The sequence below is a fragment of the Gambusia affinis genome, linkage group LG22 (assembly GCF_019740435.1).
Source record: "Gambusia affinis linkage group LG22, SWU_Gaff_1.0, whole genome shotgun sequence".
NCBI classification, from domain to species: domain Eukaryota; kingdom Metazoa; phylum Chordata; class Actinopteri; order Cyprinodontiformes; family Poeciliidae; genus Gambusia; species Gambusia affinis.
This window is the reverse complement of record NC_057889.1, coordinates 214,895-234,637: the sequence shown is the minus strand read 5'-3', so window position 1 is coordinate 234,637 and position 19,743 is coordinate 214,895. Positions and strand designations below refer to the sequence as shown.

The following is a 19,743-nucleotide window of genomic DNA, read 5'->3' as shown; positions in this document are numbered from 1 at the left end:
ACAGCAGGCTAACGGGAAAGGGGGAAGAAGAGGGGGGAAGACGTGCGGCGAATGTCGGCCGGGTCCGGGAATCGAACCCGCGACCACTGCATCAGGGACTCAGGGCCTCCAAATGTGGGTTGCACTATCCCCTACACCACCACAGCACGCCCCATAAATTAAGATTAAATAACTATTGGTAACTACAGGTTAACTTGGTCATATTCGGAGTTTACCAACACGATGCCACAGTTGACGGAATAAACTGTAGCCAAACAGCCAATGGTGGTGCTCGCCATATTTTAAATCCTCTTCTGATTGGTCGATGACCCGCCATGACGACTCCTGCTCCTGTATCAGAAGCTTCAGGAACATCTGAGGCAACCCTGGACTGAAGCACAGCACTGAACCAATACTCAAGAATCTCCTAAAATGTCCTGAAATGGCCTAGTTAAAGCCCAGAAACTCCTCACTTCAATGAGTCAAACTACCACAGGAGCAAAAAACAGGACTCTAGGCAAAAGTACAAAGATTCCCAGAAAGCTACTGAGGGTAACAGAGTAATGGTAACGGGTTCCACTGTGCTGACTTTGTCCCTGTCTGGAAAGTTCTTCAGTTTCCCAGACGAATAAATCAGATCAGAAACTTTAATCAATACCAGAAGTTTCTGCAGGTCAAAGGTCACGGCTCCTTGCCCATACATGGAGCCAGGAGCCTGGGGGTTATGGTTCATCGCTGTGGCAACGACTTTCTCTGGCTGAGCGGGTGGGCGCCGCAGGCTGCAGGAGCCGAACACCTACACAGCAGCAGGCTGCTGGTTCTGGCCCAACTGGGTCAGAACCGTCTGGGATCAGATGATGGTGAAGAAGATGATAAAGAGGAAGACATCGAAACTAAACTTTCAGGAAAATAAAACTTTCCTCTTTTCAGCTCAGAATAAGTTCAGGATAACTTGTTAAAAAGTAACCACCTCCCTGTTACATAATAACTTAACTCAGTGTTTCTCAATTCCGGTTTCCCTGCCCTGCATGATTCAGGTGTTTCCCTTCTGCCACACACCTGTAATGACTCTGTGGACGATTAACAGGCTTCTGCAGCACTTGATGGTCATGCAATCATTTCAATCAGCTGTTCTGGAATAGAGGCACATCTAAAACATGCAGAGCCCTAACCCTAACACTGAGGACTGGAATTGACAAGCACTGAATTAACTGTTTGGATTCAGCTCTGACCGTTTCTGCAGTGAACAGGCCTGATGAAACATCGTTAGCTTCAAGTGTAGCTAACCTTCCTGACCCAGAGAGGTCAGTTCCTCAAAGTGGGTGGAGCCATAACACGCTGAGGGGCGTGACCAAGTGTGGGGTTAAGATGGGGTGTGGTCAGGACTGGGGCTTTTTTTTAACAGAAAAAGTGACAGTCGACCTGTAGAATAATTGGGGCCTGCCCATAGCAATGCATAAGGAGAGCAGTGACTGACTTGCGAAGCAAGTCAGTCACTGCCTCCATGCATTGCATGGCAGGCACCTATTGTTCTACACCCAATAGAATGCCTCTTTATTATTTATTTTTCTTCCGTCTCCGTTAATGCGGCTCGTACCGCTGCGAGCCCACCCACAAAAGTGGTATCAAAACGTGCGGCTCGAACCCGGCATTGGAGCTATTACTTTTGGTGGGATTTGGAGTTACCATGGCGACGTAAAAAGCAAAAAACGACCCCAAAATCACTAACGAGCTCACCAGGTGCAACTCTCGTCGTCAAGGGGACGAGGCAACCAGTAAATCCTGAAAATACCCTATTTTTGAGGATTTTCTGTGTAAATCATAACTTTATGTAGAAACGCCATTCAAACTTCATTTTGTAGATACGTCCGTGATCTCTTTTAAAGTGAAGACAGCACGTCAATATGTATTATGGTTTGTCCACAACTTCTTTCTAAGCGACCCAAAGTTTTTCATTTTTGGAAAAATCAGAGTGTGAAGGCCGCTCCGCTAGAGTGAGAGTCAGAGCGACATTTTGACCCCAAATCATTTTTTAACTCGCCCTCACGCTCACAAATATTGCATGATTGGTATCAAACTTGGTCATGACATTGATACGCGTGCCTGCTCCGGTCAAATGTTTTCAAAAATTATCTAGCGCTTACAGTTTTCTCTCCAGGTGCTTCAGAGCAAAGTCATGCGCCAGGGTAGCAGACAGATCTCACTGATTCACTTCCATGTATTTCTGAAAAATTACAGACCTTGGCACACACTTTTTTTATCTCATCGCTGTTAATACTGTGAGTGAGGTAGAGATATGAATGGCGGGACTATGTGAGACGACAAATAGCCCTCTCATATGCTTCAAACGGTTTTCGAATATGTATTACGGTTCTAACGGGAAACAGTTGTTTGCAATGCTTTTTTTAGTCAAACTGGCTGGCTCAAACAGAGAATTGTCTCCCCCTGGATGTCTCACTCACAGCTGGCAGAGAGGATTATTTACCATGGCAACGGAACCCAGAGCAGGGAGAGCTGCTGAGGACTACAACACGATCATCACTGTAGTTCGAACTACTAGTTCAGTTAAAACAGAGGAGGACTGAGCTGGCCTTTAGAACTACTTGCTGCTATGGGCTGTATATAACTCATTTAACCCTGTCACTGTTACACATGGGATGAGTCTAGCCCTTCAAAATGAAGCTTACTGAAAATTTCAAAATAAAAGCCCTTGAACATTTTTACATCAGGTCATTGCTTTTTTGAGCGTTATATGACTGATTTAATCCAATGACTGTTACACATGGGATGACTTTGACCCTTTCAAATGAAGCTTAACAAAAATTTCAAAATAAAAGCTTTGGCAATTTTTACATCATATATTTGCTCATTTTTGCTTGACGTGACTGGTTTATCCAAAGCACTCTTAGACACTGGATTAGTGTGGGCATTTAATATGAAGCTTACTGCAAATTTCAAAATAAAAGCCTCAATATGCCCCTCTGATAGTGCATCACGGAGGCGTGCAGTGATATCATTCTGCATTATCTGTTTATCCGAGGTTAGAACTGCCTTGCAGCAAGGCAGTTGATTAGCATTAGCCTTTTAGCTTAAATAAGCTATTTTCTATTTTTCAGACTTATTAGCCATGTTTAGTATACTTAATGGAGTAAGTAAATGACAGTAAACATTCTAATGATACCCCACATGCTACTGAAAGTATTTATGCTTATATTAGCATATTTGCTCATTTTAGCTAATACACTTACTTTATCATACTGAATGTTGCATGTCCAGCTTACTTAACATTCTTGTGATTCTCCACATGCTATTGATTACATTGCAGCTTTCTTTAGCATTGATGCTAATTCTTAGCATCAGAACGCTGGGTCCAAACCGACGGGCACACTTTGGCAGGCCCCAGTTAAATTTCTTCAGGAATTTTCTAGTTTATCAGATAATATTGCGTCATCTTAAATGAACACAGTCATTCAATAGAAATTAATTCTCGAGTAAGATTCCGGTTCACACTCCATACCAGCCGGTGGCGGTAGTGCACCAATTTCGTTGTTTACCAACCGCCGACAAGCATCACAGAAGAAGACGAAGAACACCCTATCGATCTTTATTGTGTATTTTTTGTTATAATTGTTGTAGAAAAACAGGCCGTTTTTCGATGGTAGTTCGACAGGAAGTAGGCGGAGAGGCCAGACAAAAGAACGGAACTGCGCCAGCTGGCGGCCTTTCGTCAAACATAGCTAACGGCTACGGCCAGCCCGTAGGCTAGCGGTTTGCCTAGCGCCTGGAATAAGGTTCGTCCGTTACTCAGTTAATAATTAGGCTGCCATAAGAGAAGAAAATGGAGGCTAATTTTGCAGTCATATTTTCACCATGTTGTTCATTTATTTATAAATGTCAGTTTCAAATTAAGTATTTAGTTAGCAAGCTAAATAAGCTAAATACTTGGGTTTACTTTGGTAACTAAATATTTAGAATTCAAGTGGTAAACTAAACTTTTAGTTGAGTAATTAAATGTTTTATAATGAATGAATAACATGATTAAAATATGACAGAAAAATGAATCTCCATTGTTTCCGTTATGACGAGCCAAATAACCCAGATTATTTCTGTTCATTTTTGACCGAGTAACTTTTTAAACGTCATACACATTATCATCATGTTTATGTTATTAATGGTTAAACATTCTTTAGTTATTAAAAATATTAAAAATTTTGGGTAAACCAGAACCAGTCCGGATCAGAACCTTCTGGTTCTGGAGAAGATTCAGCATCTGGAGCGTCTGTGAGGAAGAGGATGCTGCAGCCGAAGCCCGGAGTTTCTGCTGGGAGCTGAACAAAGAGAGGAGGCAACACGACTCGCGGGGGGCGCGCGCTCACAGGATGCGCGCGCACTCACGGGGCGCGCTCACAGGATGCGCGCGCGCTGAAGTGAATGCAGCGAGGAGGAGGAGGAGGAGGAAGGCTGAATGCGCCTCTTGACTGCGCGCCGTCCTCGACACATAAAGACAGGAGAAGATCCGGAGACTGAGAGGTAAACGCTCCTTCCTCTTCCTCTTCCTCATCCTCCTCATCCTCCTCATCCTCTGCATCCTCATCCTCCCCCAGTGAAGGCATGGCCCAGCGTCACAAAGGATCCGGAGCGGAGCGGAGACCTTGACAGAAAGAGGCTGCAGACTCCAGAGGAAGAGGAGAGGAGGAAGAGCTTGTAGGTTTCCATGGCGCCGCTTCGTGCTCCTGCAGCAGTCTGTGTCCAGGTGTCTCCAGGTGTCTCTCCTCTTTGTTCCGTTCTGCTGGGATTATTTCCTGGTAATCCCAGGAATATTCCAGATTCATCCTGAGCTGATGCCAGCGGTTTTCCAGGCATTTTCTGTTGCGAATGTTGAGCAGCTCCAGCTGTTTTCCTGGAGTTTTCCAGGAGATCCGGGTTTTCCGGAATAATTTGTTCATGTCGCTCTGCTGCTCCGTTCCGTCTTGGAATCCCATCCGCAGGTCAACAGAGTCTGCTTTGGTGGATCCCGACATCTCCATGAATGCTTTGCGGTCCTGCTGGTTGTCATGGTGATCTCGTTGGGAAGCTGGGATGCTGCCAGATGAAATCCCGATGTCATTTAGTCCAGATATTCCCTCAACTTCCTGCAGCTGATTCCCATCTGGCTCGGTTTCCATGGAAACAGGCTTTCTCTGTCAGGAGAATGTGAGAAAAATGTTCTGATTCTGTGCTGATCTGGATCAGTACTGGGTCAGGTTTGGGTCCCAAACCAGAGGCATCTTCAGGAATGTGGTTCCAGAAAACTTTCCGAGTTTCCACAGTCTGGAGGTCATTCCTGATGTTTGGAGGGAAGTTAGTGTTTTTGGTTCTGGATCAGAATGTTTTGTATATCTGGTTTCTGGGGTTCCTGATCCAAATGTTTCTGGTTCCAGATGGACCTGTGGTCTGGTCCGCCTGGTTCCGGGTCGGTCTAGCCGGGTTCTGGTTATTGACTCAGAGATCTCTGCAGAATTCCTCAGTGGCAGAAACAGGAAGTGATGCAGGAGAACTGTCTGTGGCGGAAAGCTTTCCAGATGTTTTTCTGGAACATCAGGAACAGATTTGGCGGTCAGGATCCAGACCGGAGTCTGATTGGCTGGATCAGTGAGGATGCTGAACGTTTGAACCGGTTCAGATTCTCAGATCCGTTTCTCCAACCACCAGGAAGCGGTCCGGGTCCAGGTGCATCATAAGCCTGGCAGCCGCCATGCTTTACTGCCCCTCCACCACCACCCCTATCCCCACCGCCAGGCGTTGCTTGTTTTCAGGAAAATAATAATTTACATTTTTTTTTCTTTATTTAGGATCGTAAGCGTGTCTGTTGCTCTGAACGTTTCACTGGCGGACCAAATTTATAGTCGATGCATTTAAATCCGTGAGAGCCGACCGACCTCGCCGCTGGAGAACCGCAGCAACAACTCGTCTTCACGCTTTCAGAGGAGCGTTGAGATTGATTTATCTTTGTGAACAAAACATTATGCAGCGTTTCCATCCACCAGCGTGTGGCGCTGTCTGTGCTGATAAGGTTCATGTCGGTGTTCCCGGTTGGTCGGCGCGTTAGCGGTTAACGAACCAGCGCTAACCTCATCATGCAGGTTCAGCTTGGCGCTCTCCTCGTCGTCACGCTTCACGCTGGTTTTATATTATTTTATTATTATTTTTCCGGTTATATGATGCATCAAACCAAACCAAATGCTCTGTCTGCTCGTCCCGTAAACTGGAGCAACCAAAACAGTTTCTGTGACAACTATGAATATTGTTGTTTGGACTTTTACAAAGTAAACTTGTCAGCTGCTTAAAATCTTACATTTAAATGTTAAAAAATTTCAAATATTTTAATCTATTTATGCTGAAACCATCAAATCAAATTCAGCAGCTTTGATCATCTCAATAAATAAATGTTACATTTATATATCTGTGTTAAAATATGATCATTTTGGCCCCTGAAGCCCTGGGGGCCCCATGGAGCCGCTGACTTCATTTAGATTAAACAAAAGTCCAAATAATTGATATTTATCTTAATTGTAATTTTTGACTTGTTCTTCAGACTAGTTGTGGCTTTAAATATCGTTTCACTGGAGATGTTTTCCTCTAACATTTAATGACCCAGTAATATTTTTACATTTCCTGTCTAATTAACATCTTTAATAGTAAAACATGGCGGACGCCTCGGCGCCCCGACCGCCGGGCTCAGCAGGTTTTCCCAGAACCTCTGGGGCATCGGACCCACTTCAGGTTTTCCCAATCAGATCCAGATTTTATCTCGTCCTCCAGCGTCTCTCTGGACCAGAACCTCCACACACTTCAGCCTGAATGTTCTGCAGAACTTCCTCTGGACCCACGCTGCTGGTACCCGACCTCCTCCAGACCAGAACCGGCAGCAGGTTTTGCTGTCCCGTCTCCATGACAACCAACCCAGACCAGCAGCAATCTGGAGGAGGAGAACCGGACTCAGTCCAGACTGGTTCTGGTTCTGGTTCTGGTGGGCCGATAGAGGTTGAAGTTTATCCTGCAGCCCAGCAGATGGCGATGAAGTGCTGGCAGTTATAAAAAAGAACTTTGATCCATTTGTTGTTAAAATGCTGGAAACAGAGAGTCTGATGGTAGCTTCAAATTCCTCTTTCCTTTTCTACACTAGTCTGGTGACTCTTCTTCTTCTTCCTTTCTTCATTTTATATTTGGCGCCATCCAGTGGCTGGGAGGGCGTCGCGTCAATGAGGAACATTTCCTCTGCAAAGTTCAACTGGCAGCTCTGCCTGACGGAGTGTGACTGTGTGTGTGTGTGTGTGTGTGTGAGTGAGACATGTCTGATGAAGTGTGTGTGCAGCAGAGCGCTGCATCATGTCGTAGCAGACAGTCAGAGCGTTGGACTGAATATTAATCAGCAGGAAGCTGCAGCTAACACACACACACAGTTCTGGGAGGAATCACTGGTGGTTCTGCCAGGTTCTGGACCTGTGCTGGTCAGATCTTTTAGTCTGGCTGCTCTGGGTCCTACTGGACCAGAACCCTGAGACTCCTGGAACCCAGAATGGTTCATCAGACGACCCAAACATCCTAAAGTCATCTGATCCTCCCTGCTTCACAAAACCACCAGGTTCTCCTCTGGTTCTGTTCAGGTTCTGGTTCTCTCACCAAGCAAAAAGCTTTAATGTTTCAGGAAATTTGGGCCGGTGTTCATTGGTTCTGATAGGTTGGTTATTCATGTTTGTTTTTCTGGTTCTGGTCATAATGTTCTGCCAGTTTATTAAAGCTGAAAATAGAGCTAATGAGGAGAGGAGCTGCAGGGTTCTGGTTCTGGTCTTTGGGATGGTTCTGTTGTGTCCAGCTGATGTCTCAGTGAGGTGGTGGCGCCAGGCGACCCAGGTGGTCGGGTTAAGTGAAGCAGAACCGCTCTGAGTTATGTCTGCAGGTGGACTCTCCTCGCTCTGCTGCAGGTCATTTTAATGTTTCTGATGTTTGACCTCTGGGTGACCCCTGACCTCTGGTGACCTGCCTAATGTCTCGTTAATTAGGGTTTCCTGAACCTCTGGTCGGTGGGAGGAAGTCCGGCCGGCTCAGTGCTCTGGATCTCTGAAGGCAGCCATCTTGTCTCCTCAGGCCATGGCTCTGGAGGACGGAGTGTGACGCATCGCTGGGCGTGAAGAGTCCTCAGCAGCAGAAAGCGGGCGGCACCACCGCAGCTACAGCCAGGTAGAACCAGGGCTGGTTCAGCGTGGAGCGTCAGCCGGGTCACGTGATCAACACTTTCTGTCGTACTTTTCAGATGGAGGCTGAGAAACGCCATCGTACCCGGTCCAAAGGAGTTCGAGGTACGACAGCTGACCGATCATTCTGGACAATATCCAAACTTAAACCCTAACACCATGATGATCTGCCTCCAGTACCAGTATCATACCCAGTAAAGACCCATTACCAGACCCGGTATCACTCCCAGTAAAGACCAAGTACCAGACTTTAATTAACTTCTAAAGACTTGTTTAATTCCCTCGCAGATTAAAATTTTTAAGGTGAATGTCTTCCTGTTAGTTAGCCGCCACGTCTTGTTACTGAGCCGTTACTTCCTGTTACTGAGTCGTTACTTCCTGTTACTGAGCCGTTACTTCCTGTTACTGAGCCGTTACTTCCTGTTACTGAGTCGTTACTTCCTGTTACTGAGCCGTTACTTCCTGTTACTGAGTCGTTACTTCCTGTTACTGAGCCGTTACTTCCTGTTACTGAGTCGTTACTTCCTGTTACTGAGTCGTTACTTCCTGTTACTGAGCCGTTACTTCCTGTTACTGAGTCGTTACTTCCTGTTACTGACCCGTTACTTCCTGTTACTGACCCGTTACTTCCTGTTACTGAGCCGTTAGTTCCTGTTACTGACCCGTTACTTCCTGTTACTGAGTCGTTACTTCCTGTTACTGAGCCGTTAGTTCCTGTTACTGACCCGTTACTTCCTGTTACTGAGTCGTTACTTTCTGTTACTGAGCCGTTAGTTCCTGTTACTGAGTCGTTACTTTCTGTTACTGAGCCGTTAGTTCCTGTTACTGACCTGTTACTGAGTCGTTACTTTCTGTTACTGAGTCGTTACTTCCTGTTACTGACCCGTTACTTCCTGTTACTGAGTCGTTACTTCCTGTTACTGAGTCGTTACTTCCTGTTACTGAGCCGTTACTTCCTGTTACTGAGTCGTTACTTCCTGTTACTGAGTCGTTACTTCCTGTTACTGAGTCGTTACTTCCTGTTACTGACCCGTTACTTCCTGTTACTGAGCCGTTAGTTCCTGTTACTGAGCCGTTAGTTCCTGTTACTGACCCGTTACTTCCTGTTACTGAGTTGTTACTTCCTGTTACTGAGCCGTTACTTCCTGTTACTGAGTCGTTACTTCCTGTTACTGAGTCGTTACTTCCTGTTACTGAGTCGTTACTTCCTGTTACTGACCCGTTACTTCCTGTTACTGACCCGTTACTTCCTGTTACTGAGCCGTTACTTCCTGTTACTGACCCGTTACTTCCTGTTACTGAGCCGTTATTTCCTCCGTTGTGACTGTGGGACATTTTGTAGTTCCTCTTCCTGAATCTCTGTTTCTGTCTGAAGCCGCGGTGGAAGCAGTGAGTCAGGAGTTGTTCAGGTAAGGAGACGTCTGCAGATCTTCATCACTCTTCTTCATCAGTGTACTCCTGCAGATGTTTCAGGTCCAGGTGTTTCCAGACTCTGGTCCAGATCCAGATGTTGCTGCCGGGTTGTGACGCTCTGTTTCTCCTCAGCTGTCCGATCCCGGGATGTGACGGCAGTGGCCATGTCAGCGGGAAGTATGCCAGACATCGCAGGTATGATCTGCCCTCTACCATTTCCATCATCATCATCATGGCTCGGTCTGATCCAGAGCTTTTCTTCTGCTGGTCTGGCTTTTAACTCAGTTTCTAGCTGGAAATGATCTGATAGTTGGTGATGGTGCCTGTGGAGCTGGAGATGTTCAGGCTGAAGCAGAGTTTCACCAGGACCTCCATGTTCCAGGTGAAGCAGCAGGTGGAGCAGGCCTCTCTGTTAAAGTTGGGAATGTTTCCTCTGAGCTGCAGAAAGTTCCTCCTGTAGGTAGTTTTCCTTTCTTCCTGGTGTGGATCTAGACGCTTCGCCCTGACAGGTTGGTCTGACGTCAGATGGCGAAACATTTCACTGCTTAGGAACAAGGAAGACTCTGCTGAAGAAGATCAGGAAATAAAGAGTCTTTAAACTGCTGCTTGGTGAGAGAAGCTAACTGAGGCCATCATGAGACAAGCTGGACAGAAGGACAGGCTGGCAGGTTTTCCCCAGTGTGTTATAAGCCATGTCTACCCTAACCCTGCCATTGCTTGTTTTTGTTTTTTGGAAAATAATAATTTTAAAAAAGGATTATTTTTTTACATTTTTATCTGTTCTGTAAGCGTCTCTCTTGCTCTGAGCGTTTCACTGGCGGAGCAAATTTATTCCTAAAAGATGGTTTATAGTCGATGCACTTCAAGGCGGCAGAGCGACCAACAGAACCGCTGGAGCGTCTGCGCTTTGCCTCACGCTGCTGCTTGAGCTCTGAAGTTTAACTCAGCGCGGATCGCCTCCTTTCACTCAGACTGGACACAGACTGACCAGATATTTACATCAACCCTCTGTGAGGGATTATGTTATTTGGCCAAGTCCACATCCAGATAAGAGTTTAAACCCGCCGCGTTAGTTCTGGTTGCGCAGCTCTACGTGAACCGCAGCAACAACTCGTCTTCGCGCTTTCAGGGGAAAGTTGAGATTGATTTATCTTTGTGAACAAAACATTATGCGGCGTTTCCATCCAACACGCTGCCAGCGTAAATGCCCTGAAGAAGGGAAGCATTTTAATAAAAGAGCTGGACACGGTGCTTCTGCTCCAACGGTTATTATTAACTAAGGAGGAAGTTCCGGTGCTCTTCACTATAGCCAGCGCAGGCGCTAGACTCCCCCTGCTGGTTGAATCTGACCACTGCTTCAGAGTAGTCAGCCTCTGATATAACCACATTTCAATCCCTCCACCAGCGTGTGGCGCTGTCTGTGCTGATAAAGTTCATGTCGGTGTTCTCGGTTGGTCGGAGCGTTAGCGGTTAGAACCAGCGCTAACCTCATCATGCAGGTTCGGCTTGGCGCTCTCCTTTCAGTCACGCTTCACGCTGGTTTTATATCATTTGGTTCTGATCCGTAACTCTTTCTGAATCGATCCCCCATCTTTGCTTCCCCAGTTTTTTCTGGAGAATGTCGCCATAGTGACAGCACCGTCTGGAAGCTGCACAGGACCTGTCTCCATGGTAACCGCCACCATCACCCCTTCCCGCCCCCTCACGGTGAAAACCAATCAGATCGGCTAAATCCGCTCAGTCTGATTCCGGATCCGGTTTCATTAAAACTTTGCTGCAGACGTGTCACCGTGGCGATGGGAAATAACCCCTGCCAGCTCTAATTAGGTTGCAGGTAACCATGGCAACAGGAGCCACAGCGGCGTTTCAGTGAGATTCTGGTACCGACCCGACTGTGTCTGCTGCTGACAGTTCGGCTCAGAACCTGGACTCCAGGTCAGGAACTCATTCAGGATCCAGAACCCATCAGGTACACACCTGTTGATCCAGGTCCAGGGTTCTGGCTCTGACTGCAGTGTGTGAAGGGTTAGGGTTGTTGTTGGTGAAATAAATGAGACCAGAGCTGCTGGACGAGGAGGAGGAGGAGGAGGAAGAGTTATCGGATCTGTTCCTCTCTGGGAAAATGTTTCCGGATGAATCCAGTTAATAACCAACCAAATGTTCCCAAATGTTCCCTTTGTGTCCCTGCAGCGTCTACGGCTGTCCGCTGGCCAAGAAGAGGAGGACTGTGGAAAAACAGACCCCGGAACCGGCAGCGAAGAGGAGGCCCTTCATCGCTTCCTGCCTGGGAGAGGAGGAGGAAGAGGAGGAGCAGGGGGGTGGAGCCTTCAGCAGCTATGAAACCATGGAGGTAGGACAAGAGAGGAAGGAGCAGGGAGAGGAAGACGAGGAGGAAGAGTTCTCTGAGGACAACGAGGAGCATGGAGAGGAAGAAGAGGAGAGGATTGCTTTGGAGAGTTTGGACACGAGAGGAAGAGGAGAGGAAGCAGAGGAAGAGGAGGGGCTGGACGAGGACGACGATGATGGTGACGATGAGGAAGAGCTGGAGGATGAGGTAGAGGAAGAAGAGGACGAGGAAGGGGAGCAGACTCTGCTTCAGGGTGAGTTCTGATCCGGTTCTGATCTAAATCCGTTCATCTCTTAATGAATGAAAGGTGAGGTTCTGGAGCAGCGACGGTTCTAGTGTGAACGGCACCCGAACGGGGCGAGACTGCTGCTACAGAACCCGGCTGCAGCACGTTCTGGTTCTGGAATCTCATGGCGATCAGCAGGAAGTTCTGAGAACTTTTTCTACATTTTCTTTGCATCAAACTGTATCTTTGCTGTATTGAGACTGAAGTGTTTTAATTCCTGCAGAGAACCAGTACAAACCCAGCGGACAATCAAAGCTCCACTCCGTCCACAAGGACAACAACAACAACAGCTGCGCCATCGGAAACGCCCCCAGAGAAGAGTACGAGAACTACGACGAGCTTGTGGCCAAGTCGCTGCTCAACCTCGGTAAGATCGCAGAAGACGCCGCCTACCAGGCCGTGACTGAGTCCGAGATGAACAGCAACTCGTCCAACAGCGCCGGGGAGGAAGACGATGACGATGATGACGGCAGCGAGCCGGACGACAGGCAGGGCGACCTGAGCGTGGACCTGGACAGCGATGTGGTCAGAGAGACTGTGGACTCTCTGAAGCTCCTGGCTCAGGGTCACGGCGCCATGCTGCCTGAAGACGGATACCCAGAGAGCGCTGTGGGGAATGATGGGCGGGGCCCGGGGGTCAGGGGTCAAACGGAGGGGGCAGGGGACCAGGTATGTCTCAGCAGTCTGGAGTGTCTGAGGAACCAGTGCTTTGATCTGGCCCGAAAACTGAGCGAGACGCCGCCGTCGGACCGAGCCGTCCTGCACAGTAACTACGTTCAACAAGCAGTGGACCAGCAGGTGCTGCAACACCTGAACAGGTGAGACCAGGTCATGTAGAGCAAACAAAACAAATGATCAGGTTTACATCACATACTATCAACCTGTAGCCAAATCTAGTAACCATAAACCAGAAGTGGGCTTTTTACTGGAGAGCGGCTCGGTTCAGCCTGAGAGACCAGGTGAAGAGCAGAACCGGCGTTCAGGCGTTTGGTCCGACTGCCTCTCTTTGGAGGTTTACTAAGACCAAGAACTTGCTGGATGGAGTATATATCCTGTCCGATGGGTTGGTGGTTGGAAAGCCAGTCACCTGATGGGTTCAGGTGTTCTACCAAACACCATTCAGCCACAGGAAGCTCCTTCCCTCCAGTCTTTGCTTAGGACTCAGGTTGTTGCTTCTTTGTCTAAGGAACCTGATCTAGAGCTGCTGAAACCTGTCTGTGCTTCTCTCTCAGGTACGACAGCTATCCAACAGGAGTTCAGGAAGACGCCAGGCCACTGGAGCGGAGCTACTCTGAGATGTTGAACCTGATGAAGCTGGAGGAGCAACTGAGTCCAGCATCCAGAGGCTACAGCTGCAGCCAGGAGGGCGACGAGGACACCACCTCTGTAGCCTCAGACCGCTCCGACGACACGTTCGACATGGCCAAGGGAAACCTGTCGCTGCTGGAGAAGGCCATCGCCCTGGAGTCCGAGAGGGCAAAGGTGATGAGGGACCGGATGGTGACTGAACACGCCACGGCCCGCCGGGACCAGCACAGCCCCAGGCTGAGCATCGCCGCTGAGGAACGCAAGTCCAGGATGCATCCGGACGGGCTGAAGAGGGCGTACTACCCTAAAGGTAGAGACACCTGCTGTGACTGACCCAAGGACGGTTCTGATCCAAACTATGGAGAGCTGTGTTTGGGTTCTGATCCACTCCTTGATCGCAGCTTCAGAATTACTGCTGCTGATCGTCAGCAAACAGTGACTGAGCAGAGTATCACAGAGTATCCTCCAGCAGGTGGAACCAGGTAAGGTTCTCACCTGTCTGCTGGGAAACCTTTGGCCCCGACCAGCTCTCCCACATGGCAGCAGGTTAACGTCGATATGGACCCGGCGCCATGCCATCTAACAGAACCAGAACCCAAATCAGAGCTGCCCGCCGTTTGAATGTCTGGTACGGCCCGGCACAACGGGCCGTACCAGGAACGGGCCGTAGCATGGAAACCCGTTTCACTGGACCTTTCTGCTTCTGATTGTTTCCAGATTCTTCCAGAGGAGAGAAGAAGGAGAGCAAGTGTCCGACGCCGGGCTGCGACGGCACGGGTCATGTGACGGGTCTGTACCCGCACCACCGCAGCCTGTCCGGGTGCCCTCACAAAGACCGGGTCCCGCCTGAAAGTAGGTGCTGCTGCTTTTTATCCGCCTGACGTGTTTCTGTGGGAATGTTTCCTCAGAGTCAGAAATCTTCTGATTGATGAAGCTGGAGGCCTTTATTTCCAGGTCCTGGGGGAAAACTGAGCGGAGCTTATGGTTAGGACCCGGTTAGGACCCGGTTAGGACCCGGTTAGGACCCGGCTCTCCAGGTGGTTCCCAGGGATCACATTCAGGAATTCTGTTCAGGTTTCAATCGACCTTCCTAACCTGAACTGTTAGCTCGCCAGAAGAATCAGCAGTAGTAAGATGCTGCCGTTGCTCCGCCCACCGGTCCTTACCCAGCCAATCAGATGATTTCTGCTCTGTGCCAATCACAACCACGAATGCTAGCGCACGTTGTGGCCCAGCAGCTTTGTTCGGAACGGGCTCAGAACCTGGAGGTGTTCCGAGCCGTCGGATGATTCTGTGCAGGTCCGAAGGTGTTGGCATGTTGGTGACCCGTCGTCTGGCTTGTGCATGAACCATCAGTGCTTGTTGTGTTTTCAGGCTGTTTGGAAACGGGAGAAGGTTTAAATCAGGAATCCGATCCAGAGCAGCTAGCAGGAAACCTTCTGCAGTCTGGAAGCACAGGTGGCCGTTTGAAAAGTGAGTCAAACGTTAGCAGCAATAATCTGGATTATTTACTCTCATCAGGGTTCAGGTTTCAGGCACCCTGCCATTTATAAATGTCACAGTTTCAAACTACATGTTGAGTTTCTGAGCTAAATATTCATTTTTAAACTGAAGATTTATTTAGCTTTTGTCAAACAACTAAAAATTTAGCTCCAATGTAAATATTAAGTTTCAAGATAAATATTTAGTTTGTAGCTAGCTAAATATTTATCTTTAGTTCTAAGCTAACTGAGACATTTATAAATAAATGAATAACGGGGTGATGACTGAAACCTTTGGGTGAATAATCCAGATTATTGCTGTTAATGTTTGACTTTGAGGATCCGGGCGCCGTGTGTAACTTTGCCGGCGGCGGCCCGAGTAGAAGAGCAAGACGTTGAGCGACCATCGTCTCTGTTCCTGCTGCTCACGGCTGGTTGATGTTTCATCCATCAGAAAATATCAGCATGAATCAGGAGCAAATCTGAGATGTCAGCTGGACATTAAATCTGGATTAAATCTGGATTAATGTGTCGTGTCTGTGCTGACTTCCCATCATCAGCTAATCTGCCCCTGCATGACGAACACGGAACCGTCTGAACCGACTTTCTACTGGCAGCTCCAGAACATTTACACCAGATTCTCTTTGGTTTCCCAACACTGCATTTCCTCAGCAATCTGCTGGTTCCGGTTCTGCTGGTTCTGGATTAACTCACTGCTAACTGCCTCACCAGTCCAGTTCAGCAGAACATTCCTAATTCCTCCTGGATTCCCTCTGGTCTATTGGGAATATTCCAGATCCAGATCCCTTAACGGACCTGGTAGCTTCATGCCGATCTTCCTTTTTGGGAAACTCTCAGGTTCTGGATTCCCAGGTCTGGAGCCTCGGACCGGGTCAGATGTCTGATGTCCCACTCTAGAAACGTCCAGATATCAGCTTCCAGATTTCCATGCTTAGAAACGGGAACGTTCAGAGACACTCCGACTCCAAAAGCTTCCAGACCAGAACCAGAATATTTACATGGTTCTGGATCAGATGAAGGGCTGGACCATAAATCGACTTTATTGTTTTTGAAGATTTAATTTTAGGAAAATCCGGATTATTTCCCACCATTGCAGTCCTTGGGCTTCCATAGTTACGAGTGATGTCAACGCGCTCAGGGCGGCCATCTTGTTTTGTTTTTTTTTGTTTTTTTTTTAGGTTTTAAGATCAAAATACAAAATGTGCAAAAATATATGAACAGGATATGTAGACTTTTTTCTATAACAGAACCGAACATAAGTCGTACAGAACACATGGATAAGCCTTCCCAAATAAAATCCAGAGGAATAAGAAAAAAAAAAACAAGAAAAAACAAAAAACAAAAAGTAGATATGTTAGAAGAAGAAATAAAAGGGAAGGATTTAAAAAAAAAAAGGTACATCAATGGGTATTAATGACAAAATAAATAATTTGATAAATAATATGATAATGTAAATAAAAAGGTCAGGCAAAAGCAAAATTTAGTTGGGCACCATAAGGGACGGCAATGTCTGAATAAAATCAAAAAACGGCTGCCAAATCTTTAAAAATTTAGTTGTGGAACCTCGTAGGGTAAATTTAATCTTATCAAGTTTACTAAAGTGTAAAGCATCTTTAATCCAGATTTCAAATGAGGGAGGTGAAGCTGATTTCCAGCACAGCAATATTCTACGCCTCGCCAACAAAGTGAGAAATGAAACCAGATCAGCCTCAAGTCTTGACAAAGAAACCGTCTCAGAAAGTACACCAAACAATGCAGTTAGTGGATCAGGCTGGATGGACATATGAGCTACTTCAGACAAGGCTGCAAAAATGTTTGTCCAATATGACTTTAGTGATGGGCATGACCAAAACATATGGATCAGTGAGGCAGGTGTTTGATGACAACGATCGCAGTCCGGACTAACGTTTGGGTATATTTTAGAAAGCCTGGCCTTAGTCCAGTGAGTACGATGCAGGACCCTACACTGAATTAGTCCATGTCTGGCACACAGTGACGAACCATGGACACGGTAAAGAATTCAGGGCGGCCATCTTGTTTGACGACATTTTCACAGATTCTGTTTTTGTGGATTTGAATCAAGACGAGATTGAAATGAAAGAAATTTTTGACAATATTTTCTGTCATTTGGAATTTATTTAAAGAAAAGAAAACGAGTGAAATGAAAAGAATAGAGCTATAAAAATTAAGCCACAGCCAAAAGATTCTGGATTTTCTGGATTACCTTCTGTTTTTCTGAACAGTAGTCAGTCAGATTATTCTGGATTAAGCAGTTCGGAGTCAGACCAATCTGGATTAAACGGTTCAGGATCAGATTATTCCAGATGAAGCGGTTCAGCATCAGAGCAGATATCTACTGGTGTCAGTAAATATCTCCCAGTGTGACTCATGGTGTTTGTGGTGGTGGCGCCTGGTCGGCCATCTTGGTGTGATCTGAGCATGCCCGGCGGTCCGTACCGAGTCTCCTGTCTGCTCCTAACCCTCGCTGTCTCTCTCACCTCTCCTGTCTGTTCAAGTCCTTGCCATGTATGAAAATGTGTTAAAGTGTCCGACTCCTGGCTGCTCTGGACGGGGGCATGTCAATAGCAACAGGAACTCCCACCGCAGGTGAGTCCGCCTCACCTGTCTGATGATGCATCACTAACTGCCAGCTTCTGTTCGCCATGTTGGCTTGGTGGGATTATCTAATCCCTTTATTCCAGGATGTCGGGCGTTTAAACCGTTCATCCACAGGGAGCGAACCAACCTGAGCAGGAGGAGTCCAGTTAGACCATTAGAACCACTTCCTGTCTGAAGCGTCCAGCTTCCTGTCCCGCAGTCTAACCTCCGTCTGTCCCCCCGTCAGTCTGTCCGGCTGTCCCATCGCTGCCGCAGAGAAGATGGCCAAGGTCCACGAGAAAACCTTCGCCGCCGACGCCGGCGCCAAGACCAATCAGACGTCAGACAGAGTCCTCAGGTACCGCCCCCTACCATTCACAATAATCAATAAATCAATTCATCACATCATCAATCATGGTTTATCGTTTTTCTACCGAAATCCAGAAGATAAACTCTTTGTTCAGCAGCTTTGTTGTTTTTCTGAAGGATCATTTTCCTCATAGTTCATTTTATTTGCTTTGTTTATTTATTCTGGAGATTTAAAATGTCTTTTATTCCAGAGTTTAAGTTTATTGACCTTTGAGAATAAGCTGTTGAATTATTGTTTCCATTATAGCAACAATTTTATTGTTGTCGTGACAACGTCTGGAACGATTAATCGCCCAGAAACATGACAGTTATCATGACAGGCCGATGTTTGCTCTCCATTTTCCTGGCAGGATCAGCAACGCTCGCTGTTTTCTTCCTGTTTCAGGCCGATGTGTTTCGTCAAGCAGCTGGAGATTCCTCAGTACGGCTTCAAGAACAACGTTCCCACCAGCACGCCGCGCTCCAACCTCACCAAGGAGCTGGAGAAATACTCCAAGACCAGCTACGACTACGCCGGCTACGACGGCCAGCAGCCCGGCTACGGCAAGAGAGGCCCCGCCTCCAGGGCCCTGCAGGGGCGGGACCTCTCCCCGAAGGGATACGACGGTGAGGACTACTTCCTGTTTGAACAGATGTCACTTCCTGTTAATAAAAATAGTCATCTTTACTGACATTATAGAAACCATGCAATAAAGTTACTTGGATTATAACAAAATTGGGTGATAAATAGTTTATTATAGTGTAGTGTTTAATGCCCATCTGGGTATAAACTGTTCTTCAGTCTGTTGGCAGAGGTTCTGGGAAAACCTGAAGTGGGTCCGATGCCCCAGAGGTTCTGGGAAAACCTGCTGAGCCCGGCGGTCGGGGCGCCGAGGCGTCCGCCATGTTTTACTATTAAAGATGTTAATTAGACAGGAAATGTAAAAATATTACTGGGTCATTAAATGTTAGAGGAAAACATCTCCAGTGAAACGATATTTAAAGCCACAACTAGTCTGAAGAACAAGTCAAAAATTACAATTAAGATAAATATCAATTATTTGGACTTTTGTTTAATCTAAATGAAGTCAGCGGCTCCATGGGGCCCCCAGGGCTTCAGGGGCCAAAATGATCATATTTTAACACAGATATATAAATGTAACATTTATTTATTGAGATGATCAAAGCTGCTGAATTTGATTTGATGGTTTCAGCATAAATAGATTAAAATATTTGAAATTTTTTAACATTTAAATGTAAGATTTTAAGCAGCTGACAAGTTTACTTTGTAAAAGTCCAAACAACAATATTCATAGTTGTCACAGAAACTGTTTTGGTTGCTCCAGTTTACGGGACGAGCAGACAGAGCATTTGGTTTGGTTTGATGCATCATATAACCGGAAAAATAATAATAAAATAATATAAAACCAGCGTGAAGCGTGACGACGAGGAGAGCGCCAAGCTGAACCTGCATGATGAGGTTAGCGCTGGTTCGTTAACCGCTAACGCGCCGACCAACCGGGAACACCGACATGAACCTTATCAGCACAGACAGCGCCACACGCTGGTGGATGGAAACGCCGCATAATGCTTTGTTCACAAAGATAAATCAATCTCAACGCTCCTCTGAAAGCGTGAAGACGAGTTGTTGCTGCGGTTCTCCAGCGGTGAGGTCGGTCGGCTCTCACGGATTTAAATGCATCGACTAGAATCCTTTCTCCTATAAAC

General features: G+C 46.9%; 1 protein-coding gene across 2 annotated transcripts in view; it reads left to right on the top strand.

Annotated features, from left to right (window-relative positions):
* The window catches only part of myt1la (myelin transcription factor 1-like, a), a 33,655-nt gene that overhangs the window by 1,301 nt on the left and 12,611 nt on the right, over positions 1-19,743 (top strand). The window contains exons 2-14 of one of the 2 annotated variants that reach the window (XM_044106970.1): positions 4,204-4,509; positions 4,584-4,683; positions 8,022-8,199; positions 8,273-8,318; positions 9,589-9,622; positions 9,759-9,821; positions 11,817-12,226; positions 12,483-13,077; positions 13,492-13,877; positions 14,285-14,419; positions 17,586-17,676; positions 17,915-18,025; positions 18,422-18,642. In XM_044106970.1, the coding sequence (XP_043962905.1) occupies positions 8,273-8,318; positions 9,589-9,622; positions 9,759-9,821; positions 11,817-12,226; positions 12,483-13,077; positions 13,492-13,877; positions 14,285-14,419; positions 17,586-17,676; positions 17,915-18,025; positions 18,422-18,642 (2,092 nt within the window). In that variant the 5' untranslated portion in view covers positions 4,204-4,509; positions 4,584-4,683; positions 8,022-8,199. Of the gene's footprint in view, positions 1-4,203; positions 4,510-4,583; positions 4,684-4,723; positions 4,743-8,021; positions 8,200-8,272; positions 8,319-9,588; positions 9,623-9,758; positions 9,822-11,816; positions 12,227-12,482; positions 13,078-13,491; positions 13,878-14,284; positions 14,420-17,585; positions 17,677-17,914; positions 18,026-18,421; positions 18,643-19,743 lie in introns of those variants that run through there. The other variant, XM_044106971.1, reaches the window with a different exon arrangement.